Source organism: Clarias gariepinus, chromosome 17 (genome assembly GCF_024256425.1).
Source record: "Clarias gariepinus isolate MV-2021 ecotype Netherlands chromosome 17, CGAR_prim_01v2, whole genome shotgun sequence".
NCBI lineage: Eukaryota > Metazoa > Chordata > Actinopteri > Siluriformes > Clariidae > Clarias > Clarias gariepinus.
In genome coordinates this window covers 30,520,001-30,537,228 of record NC_071116.1, presented here as the reverse complement: position 1 = coordinate 30,537,228, position 17,228 = coordinate 30,520,001, and the positions used below count along the sequence as shown (strand labels likewise).

Here is a 17,228-nt window from a genome sequence, read left to right as displayed (position 1 = left end):
TTAGTTCATATTTTCACTTTTGCTGAGGAGGTTTTAAGACTAGACTTGGTCTCGATCCAGCTTCACCTCCGGCCTCACGGAGATTTACCTCAGCAGCCTCGCTATGACGTCACCGCTTCCTGTATCACGCTGGGAATGAGAGCCAATCAGAGGCGGCCGTGTCTGCAGCACGGCGGGAACGAAAGCAGTAAACACAGCGCGAGACACACACACGCACGCGCACACACACACACAGAGAGAGAGAGAGAGAGAGAGAGAGAGTGTCATGGCGCTCTACGGGAAACGAAAGAGAATAAGTCATGTTTTAACGTATCCACGGTCGAGTCCGAGCGCTGAGCTGGGGGAGGAGGAGGAGGAGGAGGAGGAGGAGGAGGGCGGACGGCGCTTCATGGACGGCTCTATTGTCCGCATCACTATGCACAACTTCCTGTAAGTGGCTAGCTGTTAGCAGGCGGTATTTATTTCTCACCTGTTTTCTGACACATCCCGCCTCAGAAATGCTGCGCTCTGATTGGCTGGCGGCGGCCCAGTGATGCGCTGTGATTGGCTCGTCAGAAGACGGGTGGGAAATTTTCCCCTCAGAAATGTATTTCCTTTTGAATCACATCAGTATTTAGAGTTATTTATATAACTTAGTTAAATTATTCTACTGAAACTGAGGTAATATTTATTCAGAGTTCAGTTTACATAATTTAGTTTGTACTTCAATGTTTCATTTGGACGAAAATATATTTACAAATGTTTTAAAGTCTCGTTTGTTTAAAGTGTCTGTACAGTGGAATATAATCTGAGATAATAAACCAGATTATTAAACAGATTATCTCCACATTTTAACATCAACGTTTTCTGATTGCTGTATTTAACAGAAGTTATGACGTTTCTATGACAGCCATCAGTTCTGACATGTCATTAGCTTTAGCACACACTCTGGATCTTACAATGACGTCACTTCTTCGGCTAATTCTTAGCCCCACCCCCAGAACAGTTTAATAGAGAAACCCTGATTTACATGGGAAAGTTTAATCACAGATGTACAGATCTCAGGAGGAGATTAAACCCTGCGCCGTAGTGATGCAGTAATGTTTCAGAGCTGTAGGATGTACAATCAGACTTGTTGTGTTTATTCGCAGTACCTACGATCACTCAGAAGTGTTTCCCGGTCCGAACCTGAACATGATCGTGGGAGCGAACGGAACTGGCAAGTCCAGTATTGTGTGTGCTATCTGTCTGGGTCTGGCGGGGAAAACGGCGGTGCTAGGACGCGGTGATAAGGCAAGTCATCTCACACACACACACACACACTGTTTATTTATTACACTTGCAGTACCTTTAATTAGATTTGCTAGTGTTTCTTCATGTTTGTGCATGACTGTGACACTACAGGAAAACTGGCTCAAATCCTCTTTACACAGAATGCTTCTTTCTAGGAATATTTTCCTTGGTACTTTGGTATCATCCAGTTCCCGCCCACTATACAGGCCCCACCCATTAAACACCAGCTACAAAAAAGTAAAACTAAATTTTTTACATGTGCTTCCTTTGAGACATGTGAAGCTGCCGCCCGCATGTTCTGCACTCGCTGCTCGAGTCACGTGACTGAGGAGAGTGCTTTCCGCCCTCTTCCATATACATGACCACATACGTGCACATGATTGGATAGTGTTTATGTAATTGCCCCTCCCACCCTGATCACAAGACCTGTTTTCGTCTCTCACTTCCTCAGTCCTCTCTGTGTCACTCTGTGTCACTCTGTGTGTATATATTAGGTGGGGCTGTATGTGAAGAGAGGATGCACTAAAGGCTCAGTGGAAGTGGAGCTGTAAGTATCTAATGGTAGAATATATGTAATATTATATGGAGGTAAGATGTGGTATGAAATACTCTTTGCCTGTCTGCTTCTGTCTGTCAGGTACAGGGCTGCTGGAAACCTGGTGATTAACCGTGAGATAACGGTGGAGAATAATCAGAGTGTGTGGATGATTAACGGTAAACACTCGAGTCAGAAGGTGGTCGAGGAGGCGGTAAAGGAGCTCCGCATTCAGGTCGGGAATCTGTGTCAGTTCCTGCCTCAGGTCAGTGGCTCTAATGGAAAAATCACATTTTAATGAGCTATTATTTCTGATTTCTGTATTAATTGTGCCACATAGACTGTAGAAGATTTGAGAGAGAGACTAGGCCGAGGGTAGGATAGAAACAAACCGATTATAGTTGCTACTGAATGATGAGGTGAAGACATCTGTTCTGGGTCAGATAAAAAGAATCAGCTCCTTGAGTGTGAGAACATTATGTATGAGGAGTAGATCACATTAGCAAGTTTATGTATAAAATGAAACAACTGAGAGAAAAAAAATCACATCATTCCTCCATGCTGTAGTTGTTGGCTCTATGAGACTGGTCCTTCTACCCAGTGTAGGAACTAGGATTATTAATAGTTGTGCACAGTTACTCGGAGTTCTGAAATATTTATTTTTAATTCGACATTTTTAAAAGTTTGATTGGTTTTTTTTTTTCATTACCGCAACATCTTACACAATTTACAACTATTTAAAAAAATATTTCAATGAAACCTGACTTTTTTTAAATGATGTAACAAACCTGAAAGAACATCATTTGCGTTTAAATGCACATGCATTTAAAATGACTATTTTTCTTTTAATTAAATTAACTAATTAACATCAGTTGCAGTAATGATATATTGGATTTTGTAAATTAGATTAATTATTTTGGTAATGATAATAAGTATACTAAAATGAGATTTAGACTGAGACTATGATACTGGTCTAAGATAATGCAGAAAATAACAGATAATATTTGCACAATTATGCATTCAAGTTCAAAACTGTTTTATTGCGTAGTGCTACAAAAAAAAGACAAACATCAAAACCGGAATAAACAGGGCAACATTTCAACGTGTAACTAAAAAAAACATGAACCGTTTTACCAAGGCATTAAAAAAATGGACTAACAAGGACAAATACCACATTCTGATTGGCCAGAACTTGTACAGTCACATGTATATTAATTCTTAACAACCTGCTACACAACAGTTGTACAATGAAAGGGAGGGAAGTGGAACAGTAAGAATACAGGGTGGAGAGGTGAAGAAGGTCCAAACAACTGAGGGGTGAACAGGGTGGGGTGAACAGTCCAGGGGTGATGGAGAGTGTGGGAAAGAGGTAAAGAAGTGAGTGCAGGTTGGAGCGGGTGGAGAAAGCTGTGATCAGGAGTTCTGTGTGAAAATATCAGCGAGAATCAAGAGGAAGATGTACAAGACCGTGGTGAGACTGGCCATTCTGATTGTTGACAGGAGACAGAGCTGGAGGTGTTGAGGTTCTCTTTGGGAGGGACACACATAGACAGGATTAGGAATGAGTACATCAGAGGGACAGTGCATGTTAAACGTTTGGGGGACAGATTAAGATGGTTTGGACATATTCAGAGGAGAGGGAGTGAGTATATCGGTAGGAGGATGTTGGGCTTGGAGCTGCCAGGCAGGAGGCAGAGAGGAAGGACAAAGAGGAGGTACATGGGTGGAATAAATGAGGATATGAAGCTGGTGGGTGAAGTGTTGAGGATGCAGAGAACAGGGACATGCTTGCTCACTTGCTGACTGACAACAATGAAACAAATCATAAAACAAAATATATTAACAAAATATTAAATTAAGAGATATTGAAAAGTCATACACACTATGTTTAAATTCTCAGTCCTGAAACTGAAGTTCTCATTACCGCACCTGGCCTTAAATGTTGTGGTGTATGAGAACGGTGTTGTGGAGGATGAAGAGCCTCAGGATGTTTTATAGAGAAGCTGTAGAGAAGCCATGATGGTTTTACTTTTTTTTTTTTTTTTCAATGCGTATGACCTTAATAAAGTACATTTTAATAAAAACTTGTAAATCTGACAATTTTCAAAATGTAGAAAACTTCCTGTTTCAGTAACGAGAATCAAAAAGTTTTGTTAACATTCTGACAACAGAATATTGAATATTTGACTAAAGAGACGAAGATGATTTGACCTGGTAGTAACTGTCCCATGTCCTCCGTCACTCATAATTTAACTTTATTTACATTCTGTATGTAAGTTTAAACAGTTCTTAAAAACTATTGCGGAGGATAAGAACATCAGGCAGGACACATCAGTTTCCTACTTCTTATTATTTTTTTTTCATTATTATGATAAATATTCAGCCAATTATTTTTTTCTTTTATCCAAAAGAATCTAGTGGAACATCAATTTAATATTTTTTTTATGTATTTTATGTTGATTTGTTTAAATTACAACATAACACACATTCAAACACAGCCGGACGCATTGCAGTAATAAAAATTTCAGCAGAAAATGTAGTAAAATAGAAGAATTATATATTTTTATGTTAAAATGACACATTGTGCAAGAGAGCAGTATTGTCTTTATTCTGGTGCCTTTTTATATTACTAAATGACACATTTTATATTTAAAATCATTAGTGCCGTGGTGTTTTAATGGTTTTGTGAGAAGTACCAATGCATGACCTGGGCAGTTCGACCATGCCTTTGCTGTGTCCCTGCCTGTGCTGTTTATCACATATCCAAATCTCTACTGCAGCTCAATTCACAATAATGCTATAAATGTAGTCCCTTACTTACGAGTTCAGTTTCAGAAGCACGTTCATAAGTCAGATTTGTTCTCAAGTCCGACAAAGTAAGTCTTGTAAGCCTTTAACATGAATATACAATGTAAAGTCTACCAATCCTTTTGACTAAACCTGGCACTTTTACAGGAGGAGGGAGGATATTGTGTAGGACTTTCACACTCCCATACACACACACACACACATGCACAAGTGTTGCATGAGGGGTATTTAGAGATTTAATAAATCTAAAAGCTTTTTGTGTAAAGAAGCACTGATGATGGTGAATGTTGTGTCTGAGGCCTAGTAATTATAAACATTTAGATTCACTTACATTAAAGCGCTGCAATATATTTAATTTGTATTTTATCACATTATATCGCCACTGTTTCGATCAACATTAATAAATCATTTGTTCCAGCACCGTGTGTTAAACATTATACCATAACAGTGCAGTTGGTAGTGAGCCACCACGGCAACGAGACATCCGAACCCCCACCATGACAACACGGCAGGCCGTTTGTTTGTTTATTTATTTATATTTTTTATTGAATCTGGGGTCTGTTCTTCGTACGTCGCTTGAAACATCTAAGATGAGATCATCGTGCTAATTACGATCTGGCTAAGTCGGTTCTTTGACACACCTGTTGTTGATGAGTAGTAGAGCTGGACTGAGTTGTCTAGGATTATTGCGCGTTCGTGCGTTGGTTTAAAAGCCGATATGATTGACAGTAGAAACACTGATCACAAGCCCTCCGATTGGTTGACGAAATGAAAAAAAGAACGGCTCAATTTTTTATGTCACACGTGTTATGCGCTAAAATGCCCCCCTGCCATGGATTGCCCCCCTTATACATAATCACTATCAAACATTATATTAGAACATGCATTCATAGGTTAATGGTTTACAAATTACATGAGACAATAAAATTAAATAAGCAATATGAAAATAAATGTTGTATATAAAAAAAAGAAATATTTATTTTTTCATATACATGTATACTTTTATATTGTTTATTTTATAATAAAATTAGTTTTGTTCAAGTTTTCATTATAAAAATATTTTTATTATATATAAATATTTATTTGCATATTTATGTCAAACCCCTGAAAAAAAATAAATGTGTCACAAAATAAACATCATACAACATCAACAAGAGTTTGTATTAATGGTCTTGACGGCTGTCTCATGCCTAGGCTTTATTATAATAGTAATATCATATTTGATTACAATAAACATACGAATTTATGTTCTAATATAATATTTGATAGCGATTGTGTGGGTGTGTGTGTGTATATATGCAAGATACTTTTTCTTTCCCACGTAAGTCAGTCCGCGTCAGTCGTGCTCTTTAACCAATCAGGTGTGACCTCGCCATTTCAACCAATCATACCCCGGCAGGAGCGCAGGCTAAATCCTGTTTACATGAAATAAAGCTGCTCCCGAGCAGGTTCAAGCTTACGGATATGTTGCTATGACAACAAATGCTAGAAGCGCATCGAAGAACGAAACAATCCGAGATCAGGACAAATCCACAACAATCAAATCCAGCTAACTGAGTTAGCGACGTCTGAAGAATGGACCCCTGGTCCAGTTTGTAGGGAAATGATCGAGTTAGGTTCCTCTGTCCATGACTTCTCACTGCTTCTGTCTGATTCACTTCTGACACACAGACCTGGGAACAGTGTCGTACCTGAACACGCTGAAGGAGCGCTGCACAATAAACATGTTAATTTTTTTAAAATGGTGACCTGAACAGACCAGTTTGTATCTAAATTGGTGAAGGTGTGAGTCAATAACATGCAAGATGATTAATGAGCGCAAAGACTCCCATTCGTTTGATTTTTATTTTTGTTAATACGAACATCCTGGACATCCCTGACGCCTGCAAATCATCTACAATATCTCACAATAAGAGTGAGAAAGTGAGAGAGAACATGAGTGAGAGCACACACATGCACTGATTCATACTGTGCTAAGTGATCACTGTTTTTTAGTGGGTGGAGCTTTACGTTTAACTCCTCTTTCTCTCTCCATCAGTCCAGTCCAGTCTTGCACACAGCGAGGATACGAGACGCACTTCACCTCGAGTGCAGTAGAACCTCCTCCTGTCTGTAATGGATGATGGCAGAATGATGGCGGTTTTGTCCGCTGTGTGTTTCTATCGCCCGTGTTGTGTGAAATGAGTATGAGAGATGAGTAACCGATGTAGTAATATCATATTGAGGTAAATGACCTGACCTGTGAGGTCTTCTCTCTGTGCAGGAGAAGGTTGGCGAGTTTGCGAAGATGAGTAAGATCGAGCTCCTGGAGGCCACAGAGAAATCCGTCGGTCCACCAGAAATGTACAACTACCACTGTGACCTGAAGAACTGTCGCGGTAAAGAGAGGGATCTGGAGGTAACGGCATCGGCCTTGTTTCATTTCAGTGTTTGTGCTGCGTCTAGTGACTCTGTCTCTGACTCACCTTCACCTGTGGGGGAACAGAATCTGTGTAAGGAAAAGGCCAACTTCCTGGAGAAAGCCCGGCAGAGGAACGAGCGCAACAAGGGGGATGTGGAGCGCTACCACATGTGGAGGAGGCATCTCGACAGGATCCAGATGCTGGAGAAGAAGAGGCCGTGGGTGGTGAGCGTCCTTCTTGTTCTCGTCTCTGTTTTTGCTTTAGTCTTTGAATAAGGGGGAATAAAACTTCTGTTTATTTAAATCAATTCAATTTTATTTGTATAGCGCTTTTAACAATGGTCATTGTCACAAATCAGCTTTACACAATCTAAGGATTATTTAAGTCTGTATGGAATGTGAGTGTGCATAAGTCACCCATCCTCATCTGGGTGAAACAGAGAGCAGGGATTGATCTGCATTTATACAGTGTGTTAGTTGGCAGCCAGTTCAGCATAACAGTTGATGTTAATTGATGTTAATATGGAGTCCAGGGAGTTATTGGAGACAATTGCAGTCAAGTCATGTCCTCAGAGAAACAGAATGAAATCAATCATAAAATGAAACCATCCCCAGACACCAGGCTCATCCCAAACAGACACACGGGGCATCCATGTGATGAGATCTCCAACCAGAATCGGGGCACCAGGATGGGTCAGACAGGTCCGGAAGGCAGAGGGAGTCTGGGTCACTGGCAGCTCAGGAACGACATGTGTAGCTCGACAGAGGGGGAGAGAGAGGAGGAGAAAGAACAGGAGAGGGGAGAGCAGAAGAGAAGAGATAACAGTTAGGTCTGGTCACAGTCACATAATGTATAATTGGGGGGGGGGGGGGTTAGTTCAAGTACTGGAGAAACAGATGCATCTTGAGTCGTCGTTTAAAGATAGTCAAAGTCTCTGCTGTACGGACATCTAGAGGAAGTTAATTCCACCACCTAGGTGCCAGAACAGAAAAGAGCCTGGATGAATGCCGTCCTCGATCCCTGAGAGATGGTGGAATGAGGCGAGCAGTGCTGGAGGATCGGAGGGAACGTGGTGCAGTGTGTGGTGTGATTAGAGCAGAGAGGTATGAATTGTGAATTGCAGAGAGGTACAGGCTGAATTGTGAAAGCTGTTGTGTGCTGGTTTTTGGGCCGATGAGCAATATCTCTGTCTTATCTGAATTTAGTAAAAGAATGTTATTGGTCATCCAATATTTATGTCCTGGACACACTCGGTTAATCTAAACAAATTAGGTATTTTGTCTGGTTTAGTTGAGATATATAATTTGGTATCATCAGCATGACAATGGAAACTAATCCCATGTCTTTTAATAATGTTACCCAAGAGAAGCATGTATATTGAGAACAGCAGAGGTCCTAAAACTGACCCTTGTGGGACCCCATAATTCACTGGCATTACACCAGACAGTTCTCCATTTAGATCTACAAAATGGTATCGATTAGACAGGTATGATCTAAACCATTTTAATGCCTGTCCTTAAATACCTATGTGATTTTATAAGCGTTCTATAAGAATATTATGATCTACAGTGTCGAAAGCAGCACTAAGATCAAGTAAGACTAGTATTGAGATGCAGCCTTGGTCTGAAACTAAAAACAAGTTATTTGCAATCTTAACTGGTGCAGTTTCTGTACTATGATGGGGCCTAAAACCAGACTGAAGTTCTTCAAGGATGTTGTTTTACTGCAAGAATGTGCATATTTGAGCTGATACTACCTTTTCTAATATTTTTGATATAAAGGGGAGGTTTGAAATCGGTCTATAATTTATTTCATTCGCGTCCAAATTAGATTTTTTAAGAAGCGGCTTAATAACTGCCAACTTAAAAGGTTTAAGGACGTGACCCAGATATAATGAGGAATTAATAATGTTTAGAAGCGTCTCTCCAACCGTATGCATCACTTCTTTTAGAAATCTGGTTGGGATTGGATCTAACAGGCACGTTGTTGATTTAGCCGAGGTGATAAGTTTATACAGCTCTTCCTGTCCTATACCTGTAAAGCACTAGCTCATGAGATGGTTTAACCTCTGTTATTTTCTTCTTTATGCTATCGATTTTTTTTCATTAAAGAAGTCCATAAAGTCTTCACTACTAAAATGTTGTGGAGTACTCTCTGCAGGCATCCGCAATTCGAAAAACTTCTAATTTGGTTTTTCTCCATGTTTGCTCAAGGTTACGGGTTGCTCTCTTTAGGGTGTGAGTATGAATATTGTACCAAGGTGCAAGTGTTTTATCTCTGACTTTTTTTATCTGATGGGAGCAACAGTGTCTAATGTACTGGTAAAAATAGTGCCCATGCTGTTAATCACTTCATCTAGATCATCTGCTTTTAAGGGCCTAAAGAGAAATTGGGACAGATCCGGCAGATTACTTTTGAAGAATCTGTCTTTAGTAGTCAGATTCATATTTCTAACAAATCGATAACGTGGGGAGACACAGCTAATCTGTTCTACAGGTAGAATATACATCAGGAGGTGATGATCTGTGATATCACCACTTTGAGGTAAAATCTATATATTGGACACATCTATACCATGGGATATAATTAAAGCTAGTGTATGATTACAGCGGTGAGTTGATCCATTTATATTTATTATGTATTTTACTGAGTGCAACATTAATGATGAGCACTTCAAATGAGTTAAACCTGGGCCTTATTTTCTGAGTAACCGTGAGTACATCATTGTAGATAGTGGCGGCACTACCACCACGACCGGTTAGACGGGGCTCGTGCTTATAAAAATATCCTGACGGAGTAGACACATTCAGACCAATATATTCATTTGGTTAAAGCCAGGGCTCTGTGAGGCAGAGTGCATCAAGGCAATAATCTAATATCATTTCATTAACAATAAGTGCTTTAGGCGCAAGGGATCTTATGTTGAGAAGTCCAAACTTTGGGGGTAGATTTCAATTACTTATTTGGCCTTTTTCTGGTTTAATGGTTACCAGATTGTTTCGGCTGGATTTAACGAATTTATTCTTTTTTTCTCACTATTCGGGGAACAGACACAGTTTCTATAGGACAAGCTATGTGTGTGCGTCTATTAGTATGGCGAGTTGTGATGTGGCTAATGTGATTGGAATCTACGGTATGACTTGCCGCCAGTCAGATGGTTCGTAATGTCCTGGAGATGTTGTCAGAGAGCACCACTGCTCCAGCTCTGCTAAGGTGCAGGCCATCGGTGTGGTAGAGCCTAGGACGCTCCCAGAAAACATTCCAGTTATCAACAAAGGGTAATCTCTGTTGTTGACACCAAGATTGTAACCATTCATTAAAGGCAATTCTCAAAATAAATATTAAAATCTCCAGCAATTAACGCCTTGTCTACAGAAACGACTAGGTTTGAGAGGAAATCTGTAAATTCACAGAGAAACTCTGTGTACGGCCCTGGAGGTCTGTAAATGATGATTATCGGGATCGACTGAGCTGACTTAATATTTGTAGCTACACCTGTTATGTTACTATAGAGAATTTCAAATACATTTAAGCCCGTGTTTTTGTACGATAGACAGACTATCATGGTAAATAACTGCGACGCCTCCTCCTCTACCAGTTAACCGAGGCTGGTGTATGTAGCTGTATCCAGGAGGACTAGCTTCATTTAGAGCCACATACTCGTCCTGTTTAATCCAGGTTTCTGTTAAACAGAGTATATCAAACTCCTGATCTGTGATAGTTTCGTTAACTATAACTGCTTTAGATGCGAGAGATCTAATATTTAACAGTCCTAGCTTCAGATCAGAGGTGCCGGCTGTGTATTCGGTGTGAGGTGTGAGGTGTTTAGATGAATAACTAGTAAATGGTGTGTGTGTGTGTGTAGGAGTATGAGACTACTCGTAAGGAACTGGAGGAAGTAAAGAAACAGAGGGAGGACATGAAGAGGACGGTGAAGTCACTAAAAGAAGCTCAGACGCCTCTGCTGAGAAAAATCCAGTCCATCGAGAGCCAGCTGCAGCCCATCGAGAACCAGATGAAGGAGAAGGTCTGGAGAACATCCTCAATCCATCAATCAGTCCAACTCAGTGTAACGTACAGGAACTGCACAGTAATAATAAAATCACAATTATTTAGCCAGTTTAAGAACATACATGATGTTTAAAATGCTGAATAAACACACAGAGACTAAATATCAGAACAACGTGCAGGTAAATAAATGTGTAAATTTCAGGATATTTTAGGATGAACTGTGCAGCTCTAAAAGCGATTGATGATGAGTTTATGGATCCGCTCTCTCACATACCCACTTCCTGTTTCTGCAGAACATCAAAATCAGAGAGGCGTCGCAGAAATGTAAACACAAACAGGACCAACTGGACTTCAAATATAAAGAGGTGTGGATTTATTTATGTTTTTCTACCTCACACAGCAGCTCTGCAGAAAAGCTTTGTGACGTCTAGACTGAGTCTCCTCTTGTCCTCTGATTATCTCTTCTTTAGATCGATGACATCAAGCAGCGTCTGAGTCTGAAGCGGACCGAGGAGGCGGATCGGCAGAAGCGGATCGGGAACCTGCAGCGTATGATTCAGGATCTGCAGACGGAGCTGGACGGCATGAGCACCCAGGAGGACGTCACGCCCAAGATCGAGGAGGTCAACTCTGAGCTCAGGAACATCCAGGAGCACAAATCCAGGCTGGACGGAGAACGTCAGGACCTGAGGCGAGATAAAGACGAAGCCACGGGCGAGCTAAAACGTAAGATTTGAACTCCCTACACTTAGAACAACACGGTGCTGTTCAGTTCTGGATTGTGATTGGTCAGAAGGTGTTGATTAATTATCTATAACAGCAGCTCTGACAGTACTGCAGGGTTATTTTAGTTCAATATCCTAATACAGGAGCTGTTTTCATGATTTTAAAGTGTTTAGCACTTCACCTTTCCTCTTCCTCCTGGTCCACAGGTCTGCAGAATCGTCTGCGCAGTTTGGAGGACATCATGAACAGAAAGGAGGAGATGCTGCGCAGCCGTTTCCGTGACACCCACACGGCCCTGCTCTGGCTAAGGAGGAACCGCGAGCTCTTCGAGGGAAATGTGTATGAACCCATGATGCTCGTGGTAGGTGTTTTACTGCTCTGTCAGGTGTGTGTGTGAGAGACGGCGTGTGTGAGAGACGGCGTGTGTGAGTGAGAAGGCGTGTGTGCGTGAGAAGGCGTGTGTGCGTGAGAAGGCGTGTGTGCGTGAGAAGGCGTGTGTGCGGGAGAGACGGCGTGTGTGCGTGAGAGACGGCGTGCGTGTGTGCGTGAGAGACGGCGTGCGTGTGTGCGTGAGAGACGGCGTGCGTGTGTGCGTGAGAGACGGCGTGCGTGTGTGTGTGCGCGAGAGACGGCGTGCGTGTGTGTGTGCGCGAGAGACGGCGTGCGTGTGTGTGTGCGCGAGAGACGGCGTGCGTGTGTGTGTGCGCGAGAGACGGCGTGCGTGTGTGTGTGCGCGAGAGACGGCGTGCGTGTGTGTGTGCGCGAGAGACGGCGTGCGTGTGTGTGTGCGCGAGAGACGGCGTGCGTGCGTGTGTGTGTGCGCGAGAGACGGCGTGCGTGCGTGTGTGTGTGCGCGAGAGACGGCGTGCGTGCGTGTGTGTGTGCGCGAGAGACGGCGTGCGTGCGTGTGTGTGTGCGCGAGAGACGGCGTGCGTGCGTGTGTGTGTGCGCGAGAGACGGCGTGCGTGCGTGTGTGTGTGCGCGAGAGACGGCGTGCGTGCGTGTGTGTGTGCGCGAGAGACGGCGTGCGTGCGTGTGTGTGTGCGCGAGAGACGGCGTGCGTGCGTGTGTGTGTGCGCGAGAGACGGCGTGCGTGCGTGTGTGTGTGCGCGAGAGACGGCGTGCGTGCGTGTGTGTGTGCGCGAGAGACGGCGTGCGTGTGTGTGTGCGTGAGACGGCGGGCGTGTGTGTGTGTGCGTGAGACGGCGGGCGTGTGTGCGTGTGCGTGAGACGGCGGGCGTGTGTGCGTGTGCGCGTGAGACGGCGTGCGTGTGTGTGTGTGCGCGAGAGACGGCGTGCGTGCGTGTGTGTGTGCGCGAGAGACGGCGTGCGTGCGTGTGTGTGTGCGCGAGAGACGGCGTGCGTGCGTGTGTGTGCGCGAGAGACGGCGTGCGTGCGTGTGTGTGTGCGCGAGAGACGGCGTGCGTGCGTGTGTGTGTGCGCGAGAGACGGCGTGCGTGCGTGTGTGTGTGCGCGAGAGACGGCGTGCGTGCGTGTGTGTGTGCGCGAGAGACGGCGTGCGTGCGTGTGTGTGCTTGCGCGCGAGAGACGGCGTGCGTGCGTGTGTGTGCTTGCGCGCGAGAGACGGCGTGTGTGTGCTTGCGCGCGAGAGACGGCGTGTGTGTGCTTGCGCGCGAGAGACGGCGTGTGTGTGCTTGCGCGCGAGAGACGGCGTGTGTGTGCTTGCGCGCGAGAGACGGCGTGTGTGTGCTTGCGCGCGAGAGACGGCGTGTGTGTGCTTGCGCGCGAGAGACGGCGTGTGTGTGCTTGCGCGCGAGAGACGGCGTGTGTGTGCTTGCGCGCGAGAGACGGCGGGTGTGTGCGAGAGACGGCGGGTGTGTGCGAGAGACGGCGGGTGTGTGCGAGAGACGGCGGGTGTGTGCGAGAGACGGCGGGTGTGGGCGGGTGTGTGCGGGTGTGTGCGAGAGACGGCGGTGTGTGCGGGTGTGTGCGAGAGACGGCGGGTGTGTGCGGGTGTGTGCGAGAGACGGCGGGTGTGTGCGGGTGTGTGCGGGTGTGTGCGGGTGTGTGCGGGTGTGTGCGGGAGACGGCGGGTGTGTGCGGGAGACGGCGGGTGTGTGCGGGAGACGGCGGGTGTGTGCGGGAGACGGCGGGTGTGTGCGGGAGACGGCGGGTGTGTGCGGGAGACGGCGGGTGTGTGCGGGAGACGGCGGGTGTGTGCGGGAGACGGCGGGTGTGTGCGGGAGACGGCGGGTGTGTGCGGGAGACGGCGGGTGTGTGCGGGAGACGGCGGGTGTGTGTGTGTGTGTGTGTGTGTGTGTGTGTGTGTGTGCGTGTGTGCGTGAGACGGGGGGTGTGCGTGTGTGCGTGAGACGGGGTGTATGTGTGTGTGTGTGTGTGTGTGTGTGTGTGTGTGAGACGAGGTGTGTTTTCTTGATCTGGTTATAACGTGTTTCAGATTAATGTACGAGAATCGCAGCACGCGAAATACGTGGAGAGCCATGTTCCTATAAACGACCTGAGGGCCTTTGTGTTCCAGAAGCAGCAGGATCTGGACAGGTTCATGACAGAGGTAAGGGGGCGGAGACTAGGGCTGCAACTACCAAGTATTTTAATAATCGATTAATCTGTTGATTATTATTTTTTTCCCGACTAAACGGATAAAAGAAAAGAAAAGCATTCATTTTCAACCCTTTATTCAAAAACAGAAATAAAATCTTTAGAAAGTGCACAAACATGTTGCTCCTTGAGCTGTTATAATAAAATAAAAATGGACTATCACAAAAAAACACTCCGAACACACTCAACTAAAGTCTCCGTGTCGCGTGACACAACGAATCGATTATGAAATTTGTTGCCAACGCTTTTAGTAAGCGATTTTATCGTTTCGTTGTAGTAGCCCTAACGGAGACTGAAGATTTATGTGATGATGGTGTGTGTGTGTGTGTGTGTGTGTGTGTGTGTGAATTTAGTGGTGTAGTAGTCTGTAAACTCTGTTGTGGTGTTTTGCTCTCAGGTACGAGACAAACAGAGACTGCGTGTGAACGGTGTTATCGCTCCTCCGGAGTCGTGTGCCAATCGCCCGCCGTCACGACACATCGACTCTCTCAAGTAATGACCTTTCACTGATCAATGACTTATTTATGTGTATTAAATCAGTGCTGTTTGAGTCCCGCCTCAAGGTCTGTGTGTGTGTGTGTGTGTGTGTGTGTGTGTGTGTGTGTGTGTGTGTGGAGTTTGCATGTCTCGTTCGTGCTTGGTGGGTTTCCTCGGGGTTCTCCGGTTTCCTTCCACAGTCCAGACATGCAGATTAGGCTAACTCACATTCACCAAATTCCTTATACAGTCGTGGCCAAAAGTTTTGAGAATGACACAAATATTAGTTTTCACAAAGTTTGCGACTGAACTGCTTTTAGATCTTTGTTTCAGTTGTTTCTGTGATGTACTGAAATATAATTACAAGCACTTCATACGTTTCAAAGGCTTTTATCGACAATTACATGACATTTATGTAAAGAGTCAGTATTTGCAGTGTTGGCCCTTCTTTTTCAGGACCTCTGCAATTCGACTGGGCTCTCAATCAACTTCTGGGCCAAATCCTGACTGATAGCAACCCATTCTTTCATAATCACTTCTTGGAGTTTGTCAGAATTAGTGGGTTTTTGTTTGTCCCTCTTGAGGATTGACCACAAGTTCTCAATGGGATTAAGATCTGGGGAGTTTACAGGCCATGGACCCAAATTTCAACGTTTTGGTCCCCGAGCCACTTAGTTATCACTTTTGCCGTATGGCACGGTGCTCCTTCGTGCTGGAAAATACATTGTTCTTCACCAAACTGTTGTTGGATTGTTGGAAGAAGTTGCTGTTGGAGGGTGTTTTGGTACCATTCTTTATTCATGGCTGTGTTTTTGGGCAAAATTGTGAGTGAGCCCACTCCCTTGGATGAGAAGGAACCCCACACATGAATGGTCTCAGGATGCTTTACTGTTGGCGTGACACAGGACTGATGGTAGCGCTCACCTTTTCTTCTCCGGACAAGCCTTTTTCCAGATGCCCCAAACAATCGGGAAGAGGCTTCATCTGAGAATATGACTTTGCCCCAGTCCTCAGCGGTCCATTCAACATACTTTCTGCAGAAGATCAATCTGTCCCTGATGGGTTTTTTTTGGAGAGAAGTGACCTGAGTTAACAAGAAGATTACTGAAATGATCTCAGCAGGTCCTTTAACAACAGCAATGAAATGCAGTGGAAAGGTTTTTTTGGGATTAAGTTAATTTTCATGGCAAAGGAGGACTCTGCAATTCATCTGATCACTCTTCATAACATTCTGGAGTAGATGCAAATTGCTATTATAAAACCTTAAGCAGCAACTTTTCCAATTTCCAATATTTATGTAATTCTCAAAACTTTTGGCCACGACTGTAGTGTGTGTGCACGCATCCTATGATGAACTGGCGCCCTGTGCAGGTGGTGTACCCCACCTTGTGCCCCGAGTCCCCTGGGATGGGCTCCCGGCCCCCCCAACCATGTACAGGATAAGGCGCTATAGAGAATGAGAGAATGTGTTTTTCTTTTTTCTTTTTTTTTTAGGTAGATTTAATGAGCATAAAATAATATCTATAAACTCTGTAGTTCTCAAATTGCTTTAAACATGTATTACTATAGTAATGAGTCTGTAATGTTGTAGATACTGTAGTGTATTAAATATAATATTCACACCCTCCCTACACAGGGATCTGGTGTAAATAATACAACAATCAGCATGCTGCATCATCCTGCTTTTATTTTATAATTAATTTATTACAAGGCACTGCATTATACATTTAAGTCATAATGTGGAATTTGACCTCATTTGAACTCATCAATAATAATTTTAACTGTTACACAAGAGTTACATTGTATCATGTTTCTGGTGAAGAATAGTCCAATCAAAATGTAGTTTTAGTCCCTGTAATGCCTGTACCTTCTTTTGGATGAGAAAGTGGAATGTCTACTTTAGTTATGTGCATTTTTTTTTTTTTACTTTGTGTGTGTGTGTGTGTGTGTGTGCGCAGGTGTTTTGGGTTCGTCTCCTACCTGAGGGAGCTGTTTGATGCCCCAGAGGAGGTGATGAGTTACCTGTGCCATCAGTACAGAGTTAATGACGTACCCGTAGGCACGGAAAAGACTAAGAACATGATCGAGACGGTTTGTTCTTCTCATTAACACATGAACTCTGTAAATCTCTCAGTGAACACTGGTGTACCTAAAACCATTGAGGCAGGCATTTGTTCATTTTTAACAAATAACATGTAAAGGTTTTAGAAAGGGAAATTGTTTAGAAGTTTTACATTTGGTTTAACACTTTCAGAACTTTCTTCTCTAAACTGTTGATATGAATCGCGTCCAGCACCTATGAGATGGATAAATAAGCTTCTAACATTGTTTCAAAGCAACAAACAAGACAGGATAAGGCATGTGCACATCGTCTCATAAAAGACAATAAGGACATAGTTGTCCACATGCCTTATCCT

At 43.9% G+C, this 17,228-nt stretch overlaps 1 protein-coding gene across 1 annotated transcript in view; it reads left to right on the top strand.

Annotated features, from left to right (window-relative positions):
- The first annotated feature begins 246 nt into the window (after positions 1–246).
- The window catches only part of smc5 (structural maintenance of chromosomes 5), a 23,055-nt gene continuing 6,073 nt past the window's right edge, over positions 247–17,228 (top strand). Inside the window, exons 1-13 of the mRNA XM_053515904.1 lie at positions 247–429; positions 1,131–1,272; positions 1,767–1,819; positions 1,910–2,072; positions 6,879–7,013; positions 7,101–7,241; positions 10,883–11,044; positions 11,322–11,393; positions 11,499–11,754; positions 11,961–12,115; positions 14,174–14,287; positions 14,732–14,826; positions 16,770–16,902. Coding sequence (XP_053371879.1) covers positions 266–429; positions 1,131–1,272; positions 1,767–1,819; positions 1,910–2,072; positions 6,879–7,013; positions 7,101–7,241; positions 10,883–11,044; positions 11,322–11,393; positions 11,499–11,754; positions 11,961–12,115; positions 14,174–14,287; positions 14,732–14,826; positions 16,770–16,902 — 1,785 coding nt within the window. The 5' untranslated portion in view covers positions 247–265. The remainder of the gene's footprint in view (positions 430–1,130; positions 1,273–1,766; positions 1,820–1,909; positions 2,073–6,878; positions 7,014–7,100; positions 7,242–10,882; positions 11,045–11,321; positions 11,394–11,498; positions 11,755–11,960; positions 12,116–14,173; positions 14,288–14,731; positions 14,827–16,769; positions 16,903–17,228) is intronic.